Below are 19,884 nucleotides of genomic sequence, written 5' to 3' on the forward strand. Positions count from 1 at the left end.
GGAGCTTGGAAAATACTTTGAAGATAAATAAAGAACACATCAAGGTTTCCAAATCCGTTTTCAGTTTTCTGATCCCTGCTTTGAAATTTATTAACATATTGCTCAAATTTGAAATTTTGATAAAAAAAAAAATGTGTCAAATTCCAAAAAAAATTTACCCAAAAAACACCAGATTTCCACTATTTTTTGAATAAATTGAAAATCATTTATTTTTGGATCCATAACACTATGCAACAAATGAAGACTTTTGGAAAAACACACGATCATGACAGTATAGGTTCGATTCTACTACTAAAGGGTAGTAAAACCCTATACACCGTTTGTGCATTTTGGTGACCAATTTTTTTTCAAAAAATGGTGTCATCAGATTTTGGCCAACAGCTTATTTAGACTTGGTGATACCGCTTAACTTTATATTGCAATAATATAGCTAAGAGACCACAAGACAAATCTTTTTAAAACTTTTTCCCCAAAAATAGCTTTTTCGTGCACTTTTTTTGAAAAAATATAAGAAGAAAATTTTTTTTTCACAGTTTTTAGAATAATTTCCAGGGACTCCTAATTTTTCACTAACATTATTTGGCAAAGTTGTAACTACGGTAAATCTGAATAACTCTTGTGAACATATCTATGCAATCCGAACACATCTAGGCACTCTAAATAACTCACAAAAATCAATTTGCACCTTAAAAATGTTAATTTTTATTGACGCTAAAACAAAGATTTTTTGTTAAAAAAGTAAGTTTCGAGTGTATAGATCTGTATTGCACTGCAATAACGTAGAATTGGCAAATAATTATTAGTATGATCCGGGCCCATCATGTTACCCAATCTTGATCACGAAAGACCGGCTTGATGCAAGATATGAAACAAATTTTGAAAGTGGGCAAGGTTTGTGGAGCTTGTGAAGAGTAAATATAAACTTTTTATAAAAGTTTTTGATATCGGTGGAAACTTTATGACTTGAAGATTGACATTTTAGTGAAATGAATTAATTTTTTGTTTTTTCGGACGTCATTTACCTTAAAAACTAAAGAGATTTTAATATGGTGACTTTTCATCAAGAAAAATATAAAATTTGAATTAATGTAAAATTTTAACGGATACAGATATCACAATAAAAATTGGAAGTAATATAGAAATAAATGTTCTTCAGTCAATGGCATCAATATTGTTGATATGTATGTTTTCAAACACCAAAATTCCTAAAACGGGGAAAATGTGTTTCAAAAACTGATTTTTTTAGAGAAGTGCCCACTTTGACGTTATTTACAGCGTGAAAGTAAAAACGTTTTGTATGTATATAAACAACATAGAGCTATACAAATATGAAAAGTCTTTTACTCAAACCTAAAATTTTGTTTCAAAATTGGCCAAGTTTGGATAGGTCTGGGGGAGACAATGTGCGCTTAACTGAGTCAAATTTTACTTTATATATATTTGCATTAAGTTCTCTTTCCAGGTCATAAAAAAATGTATATAGTCCCGAATAAACTTAGTTTTCTATAAAAGAAAAAATATGGAGACAACTTTGGATGCGTGTAACTTTTTATACGGAAGAGTTAATTGTTATCGGGTTTGTTTTTTTTAGAATTTTATCGCAAATATACGCCCATCATATATAAAATACAAAAAAAAAGATCGAGCTAAATTTAAAAAAAGAATTAAACCTAAATATCTCTTGAACTAAAAGAGATAACCTACAGATGTGATACTGTGAGGGTCCACGACTAATCCCCATTCCGAACACCTCAGCAGAGTAAATAATACAACACATCATACAACTGTGGTCTTGATCATACTATTTTAACAAAAATTCTTTGTTTTAGTGTAAAAAAATAGTAAAATCGATTAAAAATTTTACATGTCGGAGGTACCCTACTTTGAGCCTCTATAGCGCCGCCCCTGGAGCATTTGTAAGGCCCATTTTAATAGCTTAAACTCAAATATTCCTTGGCTACGCTAACGTCAAATTTTATCTCGATCGAAGTAGCCGTTTAGAAATGCCAGATTTATTTCCAAAAAATTTTAGTTCTGCCCCACTGTGCAGACCTTGAAAGACAATTTTGTATATGCGAAATGATGCTTGAACGCTATAAAAGAAAAACCGAATCATTATTTGCGATGAAAAATGGATACATTACGATAACCCGAAGAAAACAGATTCGTAGTAGCAACCGAATTTGTTGCACGCATAGAATTTTTCGATTCTATCACAGAAAGCCAGTTGATAAAGAAGAATTTCGGTTGAAGCAACCGAATTTTTGTTACTCGTTCTAAAATTTTGTAGACAAAATTATAAAATTCTGCCACTAAGGTAGAATCATTCGATTGGCAACAAATTCGATTGCTATCACGAATCTGTTTTCTCTGTGTAAGAGATTGTATGTGAAGCCAGGCCAACTAGACGAATTGTCACCAAAGGCAAATATCCATGGCGCTAAAGTAATGCTTTGTATTTGGTGGGAACAAAAGTGTCCTATCTTTCATGAGCTGCTGAAATTTAACCAGATCATCACAGGGAATCTGCACCGAACGCAACTGATTCGTTTGAAGCCAGCATTGTCCGAAAGACGCCCAAAATATGCGGTCAGACATCAAACCTTAATATTCCATCACGACAATGCTCGACCACATATTGCAATAGCTATTAAAATCTATTTAGAATGTAGTGGTTTTGTTTTGTCTCACCCGGCTTATAGTCCTGGCCTTGTCCCGTCCGACTAATATTTGTTTCGATCGATGCAGAACGCTATCTCTTTGGTTCTCATCACTTTGAACAGAGTTTGGCTTGATTCGTTCTTGGCCTCAAAAGATGAGCTGTTCTTTTGCCTCGGAATCTATATGTTGTCAGATAGATAGGAAGATGGGAAAAGGTCATATCTAATAATGACCAATACGTTGAATGAATTTAAATTGTATAAATGTTTCAAAAAAATTTTTTTTTAAAAAATTCCGCATTTTTAAGTTAGGAATTAATAATGCTTTATAACAAGAGAAACTGAGTAAATTTGCTTTTAATTTTAAGTTAAAAAATTCGCTTGAATTAAATCTAAGTAAGCCGAAAATATAAGTAAAAACTTATAAAGAAGACATTTCCCATTTCCGAAAATCCCCCAAGAAAATTTGTTATTGAAATTTTAAAAGAAAAATATTTTTTCCCATTTACTCTGTGTTGGATATTATTTGGAATTATATGACTAACTATACTTTCTTACTTGTTAAAATTGGAATTTTGTCAATATTTAATTTTTTTAGTTACAAAGTCCAATATTATTCTGGCAACTCGCTTAATGCCGCAGAGGTAAAAAAACAAAAGTATCCAAACAATTGTTGTTTCATAAAGTTGAAAGATAAAGTTATTATGGAAAAGACCGAAGAACAAAGGCAAGGTGGGGGAATTGATATGAAACGGAAATGCAATTAAATGAATCACTGGTTGTATTTAAATACAATTAAAACGATAAAATGCAGATGACACAACATTAAACTTGTTATTGCCCAAAACACAAAAATTCATATTGTATTGCACTGTATTTTCAACTTACTGAAATTTTAATTAACTTTTTTTTCAATTTTAAGGTATCTGTTAAAGCTGCTACCTATCCAACTATAGCTCTGTGTGTATTTTGAAATAATTTCAATTTAAATCTTGTTACAGCTTAAATTTACAACGTACTCGAAAAAAAAGTATTTCATAAAATTGAAAATAAAAAAATCCTAAAATAAATTCAAACATGCAGACAATTTATAGTTGCAATTGCTACAACTCGAGTGGCTCTACAAATCGTACCAGCACAAATAAATAAATAAAATCATTTTGAAATAAAATCTGAAAAGCTTTAAGTGATTGATAAAGCTTGTAGCACATACATCCATCCATATATAAATGAATGAATGAAATATCTGTTGCAACTGCATGTATTGGGTAAATGTTACAAACTAACTAATACTGAGCAGGTTGGATAGAGATATTTAATAATAATAATACTTGTATTTAAATTTCATAATATGTTTGTAAATGTATATAAATACAGTAGATCGCCTATTAAGGATTAAGACTTTCAATATATTGCAAATTGAATGTGTGGTACATATAAGTACTCTTAGTATAATTCCATTGAAATTATTTAATATATTTTTAAGCCCTATTTAAAAAATAACACAAAAAAGTTAATTTTAATAAAAATTTGAAAATGATTTCTGGCATATAGCTACCGCTACTGTTCTTGACGAAGCGCATTCTTAACGTCCAATTTTAAGCCACCTTTTCGATCATTGCTGGCTGTATGTCACGAATAACATGAACAATGTTGTAAATTTGGATAATTTGGTACCGTTGTTCAAGCGTTAATCTATTCATGATAATTTGCTGGAGTATGTCAAATGTCAAAAAGTGACAGCAGTATGACAGTTAAACCTTTTGTAAGTTCTATCGGGTTTAAAAAAATACCCTTTACATATCATAATAAATTCAATAAATAAACTATAATAACACTGTCCAACAAATTGAGACATTTTGATTGGAACAGAACAGCAACCCTTTAATTCTGAAAGGGCGTGTTGAGTAGATAATTTTTGTAGAATAAACTTATTCTTTGGTAAACCAACTGAAATTTTCCGGCAAAAATGTTTGTAAAATATTTTAATCCTTAAATGTTCTTTTTGAAAGGACTTTTTTTGATTATCTCAAAAAAAGGGCCAAATTGACCCCTAAAGAGAGGAGCTAGAGGGTTAGGAACTTCAACAAAAATAATCCTCATAAAATTCCACAATATAACTCTGACAATAAGAATTCTCTCAGAGATTAACTTACAACATTTTTTTCAGTTAGTATAATGCTCCCTTCGATCAAAAAGTTAAAATTCTGACCCACTGTAAAAAAAAATTCAGACCCGCTGGACTATAAGTTTATTCTACAAAAATAATCTACTCAACATACACTTTCAGAATTATAGCGTCGCTATTCTGTTCCAATCAAAAAGTCTCAATTTGTTGGACAGTGTAATTATAAATAAATTATAAAAATTTCAAGAGTAGAATTATTTTGATTAATTAATAATGTGCGTATTCAAGTGTTTAGTAGGGTGGCCCATTTTGTAGTTCTCTGTCATCAAACATCCAAATCCTTAAAATTTTATCAAAATTGGATAACATTTAGTGGTTGCACATTATATTTGAAGTTTTGTATCAAAGTAGCTATATTTTCCAAGAAATTTAAAAAGTTAAGTGTTAAAAAAAATTCAAATTAAAAATAGTTTTTATATATATATTTGTCTGGTCCAAAAAATTATTTTTAAGCTAAATTGGTATAGAATCAATACAATTTTTTTTTTTAAATAATAATATCAGAAAAAAAAGAAAATAGAAATAGGAAAATAAAGAAAAAAAATTACAAATAAGAAAATTAAGAAGGAAAAGCTAAGAAAAGAAAACAATAATAAATAAACATCTAAAACAGTATTTAATGTTTTTAGATGTTTATCATACATCATACAATTCTTGTAAAGTCTTTGACAAAAACAAAACTACTTATTTAAAAATATTTTTAACCAAATGAGAATTATATCAACTCATGTTAAAAACACGCATGCAAACGAACTTACCAAATGTGAGTAAGATGCACATGATAACAACAAACACATCTATTTATTTGCTTGTGTTGTTGTCTTATCCGAAGTGTTGTATTAAAATAAAAATCAAACAAAAACATTAATAGAATCTATAAAAATATTTATAGAAAATAAAATTAGTTTCAGACAGGCGATTGTTTGAAAATATTTTAGCAATAATTCTTTCCTTTGTTATCGATCAATCGTAACAGTTTAAAGTGGGAAGTGTATGCTCAAGTGGAATCTATGTCCAATTATAATTTTGATATATATCGGTTTCCTTAAAATATTCTAGTACGATTTTAGATTTCATTAACCCTCTAACCGGCAAGGCTGCCTTTAGGCGGGTATGTTAAATGTATGTAATGCTGCATTATTTGGTTATTTTTCCCGTTATAACGGTACATATGAGTAAAGAGACAAACCATTTACTTATTGTGATAAACAAGAACGTGCACTTGTCTTTTGTTTGTTTTTATTCCAACGTATTTCTTTTTTTTTCAAACAATAACCTGGTATATTATTTTACCTCGAAATAAAATTGGCCGGTTAGAGGATTAAACTCATCTCTACAAAATGTTGTATCATAATTATAAACGCGAAAAGATTTATTTCTTTTTAAGTGTTTTTTTGAAGTGGGCGCTATTTAGGAGCTACTTATGACTATTTATAGACCGACCATCAACAAATTTTGAAGCATGATTTCTGTGTAACTATATAACATTTATTTGAGTTAAATTTTATATTGATATCAATGTTTGATTTTCGTTATAAAATTAGGTTTCAATTTATGTATATATATGGGGGATTTCTTGTCAAGTGAACCAAGTTTTTAAATCGATGTCTTCCGATTGGGATGAAATTTGCACCAAGGTTAGTCCAATTGGATAGTAATTCAGACACAATTTTTCATCAAGATCGTTCAAGAACTCTCTCAAAATTTGACATTTTGGCCAAACAGGTTTAGATAGCTATTTCCTCAATCTTTCGAAAAAAAATGTGTAAAAAAATGGGTCCTTTTTTCTCAAAAGAAAGCTTATGTCATTTCCTTGAATAGCTTTTTAGTCGGTTAGTATCAAAAGGGATATCAAAAAAATGTTTTGTAACTCAAGACATACAATTATTGATTTTTTTGGTCTATTCCTTTAAGAATAAGTCACGGACTTATTGACCTAGCCAAAAACTACATTAGAAAGAAGTAATTCAAGCAATGATTCATTTAAGTAAATCATGCTAGATTTTCACATTAGCGAATAAAAAGGAACATTGAACCAATATGAGTTGAAATATAAAAAAATCTCAGATACCATTTAAAAATTGTTTCGGATTAATTACACTATACAACACCAAAAAAATTACGAGGTCCGACCAATAAATTTTGATAGAGGAGATAAAAAAAGTATACATCTGAATTTCATTTGAGGGGGGGTTAAAGTTTCCCAACTCTGGCACATTCTTATTGTTAATCGTCATAAGAAACCATGTGATCCTTACATTTTAGGTATAAAATGTGTTCAGCAAAGTTATGTAAAATGTTACGGAGAATATTTTTGTAGAATATGTTAACCCTCTAAATCCTCAAGGCATGGGTCTTTTTTATCCTTCTTTTAAAAATGAGCAAAAAACACCATTACAACAGGAATTTAAGGGGTTAAAATGTTCCGCAAAAATATTATCCGTAAAATTTGACTATAAGTCCGTAAATACACCAAAACGGAAAATTCAACCAGAAAGTCAGAAATAAGACATAACAAAAAAGAGAGCCGAGGGTTAATTTCGCATTTATTAAGAATTTTATTTTAAAGAACATTTTAGGTATAAAATGTATTCAGCAAATGTATGCAAAATGTTACGGAGAACATTTTTGTAGAGTATGTTAAACCTCTAACTCCTCAGGGTCTTTTTTGTCCTTATTTTAAAAAAGAGTAACAAACTCCATTAAAACAGGGATTTAAGGGGTTAAAATGTTCCGCAAAAATATTGTCCGTGAAATTTTACTATAAGTCCCTGAATACACCAAAACGGAAAATTCAACCAGAAAGTCAGAAATAAGACACAACAAAAAAAGAGCTTAGAGTTAATTTCGCATTTATTAAGAATTTTATTTTAAAGTACCCCAAAAATTTAACATGCGCACCCACTGAAGAACGCTTATAGTTGAAATATGCGTATGGTAATGAAATATGCCTAGAGCTAAATAAATGTAATTAATGAAGACTTCCTATCCAAATTCTTAATAAAAACGAAATTAACCCTAAGCTTTAGTTGTGTCTTATTTCTGACTTTCTGGTTGACAAATTTATAAAGACATTCAGAATTACATAATTCAGTTTGAACTACTTTAATACTCTGCTATATTTCCCAAGGTTAGAATTCCACAGTTCAAAGTTTTCGTAAATTTAGTTGGGAACTTAGTAAAAACTATAGTCGGTAGCCTGCTGGACATTGAGAGAAATATAAACATTATATAGATCAATCTCATTTTGACCTTAATTAACTACTATACCTTTGATTGCAATTATTTTTCCAGTTATTTCGAAGAACATTGTTTTGTTATATTTCCAACATTGCTTCTGCTTATGGTTAAAGACTATTAAATATTCGCAGAAATAATAATTTCTCATTATTTAATATCTCCCCACATAGATTATTAGATAATTTAACAGACTTTTCAATTACCTTACTTTGCTCTATTTATTGTCAATTGTCTTCAGTCGTTTTGTACACTCGTAACATAGATAAAATCCCCTTCTGTTGAATGTTAAATAGACTAGAAGTAACGTTGACTAACAAGATACACAAGTGCACAGTGTGTAAGTTTTGTTAGATGTTTAAGTAGGTACAGTATTTGTTGCAAATATTATAAAGTTATAAATTTCGTTACTGAATTCATTATAAGGTTAATTCCTCTGTACATCAAATATATTGAATTAATTCCTTTGTGAATTCATTCTTTATATAATTAATTCCTTATTAAATCAATACAATTTTTCTTGTATTCAAATCCATTACAAAATAGATTTAAATATATATGTTTGCATTGAAAGAATAATACTAATTAAAAATGTGGTCCCTTTTATTCACAATTTTGAGTTTCTCTAACTACCGAGTTCTGGACATCGAAATATCCGATCGCGTTCAGCACCTGGTGTTAATGAATGCCGATTATTAAATAAACTCCTGAGCTAATATCTTCTTCATAACTTGGTTATAAGAAGAATATATCAGTAATGTCGCTACTGTTCCTATATCCAAAACATAGACTGTAAATAAATCTATATTGGTTACACGATGCATTGGATTAGAAAATAACGACAACAACAAGTTTTCCACACATTCAACAAAACAAAAGAAGAGGCCACTCAAACATCAAACACTCTTCGTTGTAACAGTGTGATTGAATGTGTGTTTGAAGGAAATCCTTGTATAAGTTAAAGCTCTAACATAAACACACATTTTCCATGTATGTGTATTAGGGTGGTCGTTATTTTAAACCTTCTTTGATTTTCCCTGGACTAAAATTTTCGTCGTCATCTAAAAACCAAATGCTGAACATTTAACGAAAAACGGATAACCTTTTTTTATTGGATTTTTTTCATCTGAAAGACTTAATCAACAGCTATTTTCTGTAGTAAAAGTGTTGTACAAATATTGTTACGATGGTGGGTCCATAAGTCCGCGACTTTTTGAACTGAACTGCTACTGTCATTTAGAACTATAAACCTGAATAAAATTATTAATTTTCAGAAAATATTGTTCTCTTATAATATTAGATTAATTTAGTTATTAACATTTCAATTCTAACAAGGATTTACATAACTGCCATATATCCTTTTTTTAAAAAAAAAATACTGAAATATTGTATATATTTTCTAAATTCGGAAGGACGGACGGACATTTTCAAATGTTGATAGCCTTATGGTTCAGCTGTAATATTAGAAACTGGATGTTGGATTATACTTTAAGTGTTCCTAATATCTGCAGAAGCTCATATTACTATCTCAACCTAAGGATATGTAGGTTATATTCAATTATTGAGTTACTTACATTTACGGTAAAAATTTATAATTTATGGGTGCCATCAAAAACAATTTTTTTTTTAAGTTCTAGTCAAAACGGACAAATAATGATTTCACATTATAATAAATAAGAGATAGGCATTAGATAAAATTGAAGAAAAATTAAAATTGATTAACATGTTTTTTTTTCAAAATTAAATTAAACTTTCGAATTTTTTTTGATTTCAGCAAAAAAATATACAACATCAAGAACCAAATAAAGACCTATTAATACACTTTATTCCATTAAACTACTTTTGTTAAATAACGCAATATTTCTTATTTATTTAAAAGAAAAAACGGTATTATTTTATAGAAAATCAAAAATCTGGATCTATTTCCCCAAACCATCAAATTGAAAATTTACGAAATGATAATTTATACATTTAAACAAAAACAAAATTTTAATAGTTTTCATACGAAAGGGCAACTAATGATTACATTTTCTTATAGATAATACTTAAGGCTATTTTATAGTAAAACACAATCAAAATAGATTAACATATATTTTACTAATATTCCAACAAAATTTTAGAATTTCAGGCTTACAACAAAAAAAAATTTTAATTATTAAAAACTGCGCAGATTAAACTGTTAAACCTTTTTTGACAAAAAAAAAGAAATTTTCCATAATTCCACATTCATATTCTTTCATTTGCAGCCAATCGCGAGTTTATATCTTTTAAAACGAACTTTTAACAATGATTTAAGTTAACCATAAAAAAATATATTTTTCTCTATACAATTTATGTTGAAATGTACTAACTTTAGCGACCTCTAGTTACGACAAAAAGAGATATTTATAAAAAAGTCTTTTTTATACGAATGAGTTATTTAGCAAAATGGCAATAGATGACAATAAACTGTATTTTAAAGACTATAGAAAATGTGGTTAGTAAAGTGACCACCCAACCTCAATAAGTTAATTATCACATGGGCATGATAAAGCTTCCCTTAAGAAGGCTGCTACGTTTGCTCACAATCGGACGCATACATGTGCAGTTTTCTTGGCAAAAATCCATGAATTAGGCTATGAAATACTCCCGCTTCCACCCTATTCCACGGATTTAGGCGTGAGTAACTATGTCTTTCCCAAACCTGAAGAAATATCTCGCCGTTAAGAGAATTGACTCCAAAGATGAAATAATCTCACAAAAAGTATATTTTTTGATGACCTCTACAAATCTAATTTTTTTGTGTCTTTTTGATCCTCCCTCTTATAACCACACAAAATGTGATGTCTATTTTTAGAAGCAAGAAAAAAGAATTGTGCAAGTTTGTGCCATTATTTTTAGTGATTTTTTTAGAATACTTTTTTATTCTATTTTATCAATCACTTCACTTCTAACTCAAAACAATGAAACAATTTCTTCAAAAATTAAAAAGAGTTTTTATTCCGGGGGTAGGGTCAATTATGGATTATAAACATAAAAGTGATTTTCTGAAAGGGTCCTTATATGGGATCTATGGTCAAATGTGGTCCTATTTCAACAAAACTGATTAATTGATAAATTTTATCATGTAGCAATCATGATAATTAACATTTTTATGAGTATATAAGTACAATTTCGAGGGAAAATTTGTATAGGGGCTAGGCGAAATCATTGAATAAAACCTAAAACTATAAAAAACTCAAACTTTTAATTCAAAAACACTTTAAATATTTTTGGCCAGCTTTTCGGGTCTGTGCGACACAAATAATGAGAGAATAATGGAAACAAAATCAAAAAAGTGCAAAATAAGTTGCACCCTTATGGATATACACTTTGTGTAACTCACATATACGCCAATAAATGCATGTGCCATCAACGCATATATACATTAGGATGGCTTCAATTTCATTTACTCAAAAAAACGATGTCTTTGCGTGTTTCAAAAAACTTCAAAATGTGAGAAACTTAAGTAAAAGCTTATATTTCCATGAGCTTCTACTTATAAACAATGTTGACAACATATTGTTATTAACATTGTTTATAAGTATGACAACATCAACTGTAAAGCAGCTTTAAAAGCTTTAGGATATCATTGTTGAAGATAATTCATGAAACTACTAGAATATAGCACTGTGTATATAAATAGTTACAGTGAGTTGCTGAGGAGTCAGTGTCTCTAACAGTAGGCGCTGTTAAAGTTAACAGCAACTGTATTATTGTGAGTGACTGTTTAAACTGTATAGATTTGACTAAATAAAGATTTGTTACAAATTTGTATACCACTGGCCGCTTTTATATGCAATTAAATGAATACGGTTTATTTAAATTAAATAAACCACCATTTTTAAAAGGTAAAAAAGCAACAATATGTATTTAGAAATTCTGTTTCAATATACACTATGGTTGGGAACATCTAAAATTAAATTTGTTTGAGCCATTCTAATAGACGTGTGCTTTATTTACTGAACAGAACTTCAGATGTTGTTTTTGTTGCAGCTATTGTCTTTTGTCAATGGCTGCAGATGCAAAGTATACTCAATGGTAAAAGTTGACAAACACTTAATAGCTATAACTCACAATCAGATTTAGGCAGTTTTACGATTTTTATTTAATAAGAGAGAATACAGATTTTAGATCATATGATACCTTGACTCGGTGCTGATTCAATCATAAATTTGTTAACGATAGAATGATTTAGTCTTAATGACCGAATTTTGTGGTTGTGTCTGCAATGTTTTTGATGATAAACGTTATTGTTTCTTCTCTATCAACAGATATTCTGTTGCAACAACCGACAAATATCGATATATACTCGTACAATTGAATCATTGTATTAGCACAAAAAAATCGGTTGCCACATTGAATCTGTTTTATCTGCGTAAGTATTTCGCAAATTCTTATAACATAATTAATCTAAACTACATACAAGTTAAACATTTTTAATTTTTGTTGATTTTACTTTTGTTAACAACTGTATATATTTATATTACAAAGTATGCACTTTGTTTATATTTCTACTTACGTTGTATTCTCAGTAGTATCGTTATCTGATCAGAATCAGCAAAAGTCGATGTGATACGCATTGCACGACATGTGTATTCACCAGCATCTGCTTGCGTTACATTCTTGATATAAAGACCATTTGACATGGGTCGATATTTTGTGTTGTTAGAAACTGTAAATCAATCAAAAAAATATATAAAATATTAGAAAAAAATATATGAAAAATATACTTATTGTATGTACTATACATAAATATTACAATAAGTAGGGGATTTGTATTAGGGATAAAAATATAAATGACATATTAGAAAATAAATGTTTAAAGAAATTCGATTTTTTTCTTTAATCGTATTGCTACGAGTTATGCAATAAATTCACATGAATTAGATGCAGTAATATTCCACATGATGGTTAATAAATTCAGTTGAAATTAAACATTTTGGTTCAATAGTATGTTTGAAACTTTACTAAATATTGTAAATTAAAATATATGTATTTTAATATTTTAAACTTAACTTCTCTCACTGAAATCTACATTTTTCTTTTTTTTCCTTTTTTATATAAAAACTTTTCGGTTTTGGGGTGGGCAATTCCTATTTCACTCCCTCTGGATCGTGAATAAAATAGATAGGTTTTTGAAATTAAAATAAATAAAATTGGAAATGTCCTAAGGACTCCAAAGAATTCATGTTTACCGAATATTGTAAAAATCGGAAGAACCAAGATCAAAATCTTGTATTTTTTCTGAGTTCTTTGGTGGAGTTCAATATATACATGTATTATGGGTCATTATAGATAGATTAATTAATATAGCTAGATGTATACGTCTGCCTGTTAATTTCGACTTTCGAAAGCCTTCAAATAACTAACGGAAATTGATATATATTCCCTACGATCATATAAGGAGGATTGGGCCTCAATAAACTTCATTCATTCAGATTTGTCCATCACTATACATTTTACTTCATTCCAGCATTTACGCATCTTCTTTAGCTCGCTGTAAATTTTTCTTCGCCATGTGTAAGCTGGTCGACCTCTCCTACTACTCCCCTGAGGAGTGATGTTGAAGACGTTATGCAGACCGTCTGCAATAGATCAATCATTTATTGTAACTCCAAGATGACAGAAAGTTTTAACTTATTCTAATATTACATTGATTATTAAAAAGACATTTAAATTTTCTGAATTAATTCTCATAACCTTCGTTATATTTATATTGATTTTCGGTCCAGCATTTTCTGATACGTAAGTCGCTTTAATTTCTCGGTCATATCCGTCATACCAGTATTTCTATGAGAGAGCAGGCATATGTCATCTGCGCATTCAATGTCCTCTAACCTTTCGTGCAATAACCAGCCCATTCCTCGGTTCCCTCGACATTTCATGACGCGTCACTACATCTAGCACGACATTGAATATCAGTGAAAATATCACACATCTGTGAGGAATGCCAGTGTCAACCTCAATATTACGTCTAAGCATGTCATCGTGTAAAATTCGGCAACTTGAAGAAGAAGGAGAAATTAGATGATGGCGACTTGACAATTTTTTCTAGTACGTGCAAAAGCTTGTCAAGCTGAAACGCCTTACCATTCAAGGGCGTTCCAATAAACAAGCTATTAAATGACTTCCCAAAGTTTATAAATATAAAGTACACAGGTACTCTTAGCGAGTTAATTTGATCAACATATGACTTGTTAAGGCAAAATCCAGCCTCTTGTTTTCTTAGTCCCGACATTTATGCGTCCGATATACTCTTGTTTAGAACATGTACTATGTATTTGTTCAGCATAATGTGTTTCCCCTCCAGTTGTTAAAATTTTTAAATGGCCTTTCTTGGGTATCTTTACAATAATACCTTTTTTAAGCTCGTCAGAGATGCTCCTTGACATCCAGATGTCTTAGAAAAATAAGTTGTGCGCTCATTTTGGGACCTGCCTTTAAAAGCTCTGGAAATATATTGTCTCTACCTGGACTTTGGTTGTTCTTGAGCGATTTTATTGGTAATAATATAAGACATTACTGAAATAGTAATATTGATATTTAGCTCAGTGTTGTTGGAGATGCAGTTGCATACTATTCATCTGTGGACGTGATGAGTGAACCTTAATTGGCTTTACGAAGCCGAGATAAATTTTGAACAAGTTGCGTCATTAAGTTTGTTTTCGACAGCCATTGATAGCAGATTACCTTGTGACTTGAAGAGAAAATGGAAAAAGTGAATTTCGTCTGCTCATTAAGCATTATTTTTTGTGGGAGTAACCATCACTCAAACCAAGGCTAAGCTTGATGAATACTATGAGAACTCTGCACTATCAATTTCAATGGTAAAAAGTGGGTTACTGAATTTCGGTGCCGTACAATTACGTAAGATGCCGAACGTTCTGGACGCCCAGTTTAGGTCTCTATACCCAATACATACTTGGATATGAGAAAGTTTTCCTCAAGTGGGGTGCCTCGTTTGATCACAATCGATTGCATTAGTGCAATCTTGTAACAACTTGGCAGGCGTGTTAGGGTTTGTTTAATCACAGTATGGACGGGTATTTGTGCCGTTTCGTAACCGTAGACGAAACGTGGATCCACAACAACACACTAGAGACCAAACAGCTGTCAAAATAGTGTTTTTTTTCTGGGTGAATCGGTCATCAAATGCCTATTTTAATGACCTTGACAAATCTTATTTTTTGGATGGGATAACCAAATTGGAAAAACAATGTCCAATTTTATTCGCATAGACCTACGACTTAAGAAAACCCCACAAGAAAATGTCTAATGATGTCAAATAGCACGATCACATCACCTTCACGTGAGGTGAACATGCCCTCATATCGCTCTTGCAAAATTTCTAATGTGACATGAACTGTGTACCATGTATCATCGTCCTTTTGAAAACACATGTCGTTGGTGTCCATATCATCTAAATCAGGAAAAAATAAGTTGGTATTCTCGACTTATAGCCCTCGCCGTTGACGGTGATGGCCTGGCCAATACGTTCTCAAAAACATATGGACCGATAACGCCGCCAGCACAAAATCCATTGGATTTTTTGGTATGCTTTGGACTCTTTTTGATCACATTGGTATCGTCCCAAATTCGACAATTTTGTTTGTTGACATTCATCCAGAAATGAGATCTTTTCCACGTGTTGTTGAATACTATATCCGTCACTGAATAAAAATGACAGCCAGTTCGACAGATGTAGCTTCAACAATATGGCCGATATCAACTGTCAAAGTTCGGAAGTCCCTATTTGAAGACCCTTCACATTGGCTCCTTCACCCATTAAACTAAATTAAACACCAAGATAAGTACAACATATTTTTCTATATCTAATTTAATAATGTATCATGTGTGCCAAAATCAACTACGGTAATCACTTAACAGCTTCTAAACAATAGACAAACCAAACCATATTGTTTTCTTAACAACAGCTGAAACAACAGCAATAACAACAAAACAAAAAGTGATAACACAATAACAAAAACAAACAACAGCAAAAACTATGACACTTACTTGTTATGGACTCTCCATTGAAGAGCCATGAAATGGCAGGTGGTGGATCACCTTTCACCAAACAATAAACAGTGGCATCACGACCTTCTCTAGCTGACTGCACCAGTTCCGTTTTGTCAAAGGATATTTTCTCTACAAAAGGATGCGGAAATATATTTACACAATGTGACAGGACAGCAGTCAAACGGACAATAGAAATAAACAAGAATTTAGAACAAAACGAAAGAGAAAATTAAAAAAAAATACAAATAAAAATAAAACATACTGTGAGTGTTTGGGTGAAAGTTGCAACAGAACTTGTATCTTTTAGAAAAATAATGGATGACTAGTTTGGATGGATGGTTGCTTGGTTGGTTGGCTGACTGGTTGTTTGGTCGGTTGGTTGGCTGGATAAATAAAAGGATTGTGTGTCTCTCTCTCTATTACATAACAACAACCAGTGGAGCAACAAAAAGCCAAGCGTAAATTGACAACAGGATTAGGATTTTGACCAGAAATAATAAACCAAAACAACAACAACAACATAAAACTTGGAAACATCATACGATTTCATTATAGTTTCAAAAGAAAAATGAGCTGAATTTGACCAGAAAAAACAATAAAAAACAACATGAACTAAAATGTAAAAGAAAAAAAGAAAAAATCAAAATAAAATCTACAAATTCTGTGAGAAATTGTCTACACAGTTGAAATTGTATACATATGTATATAGTATAGTTGAAATACATACGATACACTAATAACTCAAAGGATATTCGTTCTTTTATATCCTTCGAATTAACTTCACATGTCCAATTGCCCTTGTCCTCCAGTGCAATGTGTTCAAAGAATAATGCCAACGATCCTGCAAATGCACAAGAAATAAAAGCATTTTGAAATATTAATTTGTATTGTGACATTTCTATAAAAGAAGAATAAATCCAACAAAATGTATTTTCTGCAAGATTTTAAAACTATTTACAAAAGAAATAAATTAAAATGTCTGAAGATGAATGGAAGGAATAATGTATTTGATGCTTACGTCATTTCAGATTTATTTCATCAGGTACTAAAGCACTTTACGTTCAATATAAATAATTTTAAATATTTTAGAAAGACAACAATGTTTAATTGTAGTTCGATCTAAAAACTATATATTCTTAAAAAGATTGTAACGAAAATTTAAATAAAAACGATTGGAACAAACCGCAATGACTTGACAACAAGATTTAATTTATTTTAAACACAATTATTTTTTTTAATCGATTATACATGAAATTATTCGAATAATTTTTTTTAGATTAGATTTTGTATTTTAGAAGCTGAAACTATACCAATTATTCGCTCTCAATTATTCGAATCATTTTTAATTCTCAGCTTTAAATAAAATTGTCGATCTAATTTTCTTTTTAGTAAATAAATTCGTTAATAAATATTCTGAGTTGCTGACTAAGGTACCTAAAACATTACCGATTGAATATTCGTTCTCAATTATTCGAATATTTTTTTTTGTATTCGCTACAAAAAATTTTCATTTGTGTCTGGTTGGTTTTTGAAAGTTTATATGTACACAAATTAAATTTGATGATTATTCGAATAATTTTTTATTTTATGATTTTATACTCGATAATTTTTTTATTCGCTGAAAAAAATTATAATTTTGATCTTAGTTTCTTTTTGAAATAGATATATTTAATAGTTTTAAAAACTAAATTTGTTGGTTATTGGATTCGTAATTAATCGAATAATTTTTTATTCGCTCGAAAAAATTTGCGAAATTTTGCATATTATTTATTCTTCAGTTTGGAGCCAGTTTTATGATTTTTAGTATACAATTTTAGCGAATAATCGATTACATTCACTAGATTATTTCTTATTCGTTACAAAAGATGGTCGATTTTCATTGATTTTCTTTTGAAAAGTTTGATAAAAGTATTGGCAATTAAAAGGAAATGCAAATATTCTATATCATGTTATTCAGCCATTAAAACTAGATTTTTTTAATTTTATATAAAAATTCTAGCGATTTCATACTTTTTATTCATATAATTTGTAGTTTTATAGAAAATTGTTTTTTTCTTTATAATATTTTTCTTTATAATTCTAATATTTTATATATTTTTACACTATAATTTATATATTTTTATAACAATAATTTCAAAACGCATAATTGGTGAATTACAATTATGCGTTTTGAAATTATTCGAATAAAATTTTATTCGCTTCCAAAATCTGGTTTTATTTTTTTATTTTTGAAGTTTTTATTCATAAATGTCAGCGATTATTCGTTCTCAATGATTCGAATAATTTTTTATTCGTAGTAGCAAATTGAATGTTTTATCTAATTTGCTTATTAAATAATTTCAAATAAATTTGGCGATTATTTGTTAACAAATTATTCGAATAAATTTATATTCGTTCAAAAATATCAGATATTTATTTAAAATATTTGTATTCCAAATTAATTTTATCTAATTATCTCTGTTTTTCATAAAAAATGTTGCAAGTATTCGAATATTTTTTTATTCGTTGTAAAAATTTTACGTTATTGCACAGTTTTCATAATTCTTGTAATTAGGAACAGGGTTTATTTATGACTTTTTCGTTCTCAATTATTCGTATATTTTGTTAATCGTAGGGGAATAGGAATAGGTAATATCTGATGTGCTTATTCAAAGTGAGGAATGTACACGAAAAAAAATGTATGAGTGCGTTTATGTTTCTTACTTTGTTTACAAACAACCGAAATTGGTACAGATTAAGATTTTACATTTGTCACTCCTACCATTTTGCAGAATTGCATACTTTTTTCCAAAAATGGAAAATTGGTAAAAAGTACAAAAATGATTTCCGATTTTATGAAAATTACTAGACAATCAAGGGTGTGTCCAGATATATTGTATTTTGAGTTGACAAATATAAAAGGAGGAAAGTATATCTTGAAAAGGTAAAAAGGCTGAAGAATTGGTTATCAATTTTTTACAAAAATAAATAGATCTCTGGGATTAGGAAATACAACTTCCAGAGAATATCCTGACAAATTATCAAGATACTGAGACAGAAGATAAATATAAAGAATATAAAAATTCTAAGGCCATTAGGACAAAGTAAAAAAACTATAAAAGAAAGCTACTGATTTACAAAAATTTATAAAAACAACAAATTAAACCTTAGAAATTTGTTAATTACTCGTATTATAGCTGTTGTTAATAACTTAATAAATTTAAAACAATTCACTTATTAGCTTAGATTTTATTACGATAAACGTAAGCACCATTCCTTTCGCACACACTCCTTATATAAAAATATTAAATTTAATAAATAATTCGAATAATTGTTTATTCCTTAAAAAAATCAGATAGTTTTATTTAAAAGACCTGCAATTAATTTTAAAAAATTCCATAAAAATATTCGCAATAATTCGTTAATAAATATTCGAATAAATTTCTATTCGTTCAAATAAACGGCAATTTTTTTATATTTTAAATTAAAATTTGTGAAGATTCCTTTCCTTTTATTTGAATAATTACTAGTTTTAAATACAAACTTTTATTTTTTTTCTCTACAAAATTAGTTTTTAATTACACTTTTTCATTATTTTTGTAACTTTATGCAGTTTCTGTAGTTTTAAATCATAAATATCACCGATTAATCGTTCTAAATTATTCGAATAATTTTTTAATCATATAGAATTTTTTCTTTTTCGATCTGAATTGCTAATTTATTGTGTTTATACAAATATTAAATAGTTTTAAAAACCTCAAATCCTACTTATTCCACTAA

General features: G+C 29.4%; 1 protein-coding gene across 1 annotated transcript in view; it reads right to left on the minus strand.

The window, feature by feature from the left end:
• LOC135950463 (neural cell adhesion molecule 2) overlaps nt 1-17,021 on the minus strand; it is a 30,208-nt gene extending 13,187 nt beyond the window's left edge. The window contains exons 1-3 of the mRNA XM_065500003.1: nt 16,853-17,021; nt 16,123-16,254; nt 12,626-12,778 (exon numbers count right to left, since the gene is read on the minus strand). Of these exons, the coding sequence (XP_065356075.1) occupies nt 12,626-12,778; nt 16,123-16,254; nt 16,853-17,021 (454 nt within the window). The remainder of the gene's footprint in view (nt 1-12,625; nt 12,779-16,122; nt 16,255-16,852) is intronic.
• Nucleotides 17,022-19,884: the final 2,863 nt, after the last annotated feature.

The sequence above is a fragment of the Calliphora vicina genome, chromosome 2 (genome assembly GCF_958450345.1).
Source record: "Calliphora vicina chromosome 2, idCalVici1.1, whole genome shotgun sequence".
NCBI lineage: Eukaryota > Metazoa > Arthropoda > Insecta > Diptera > Calliphoridae > Calliphora > Calliphora vicina.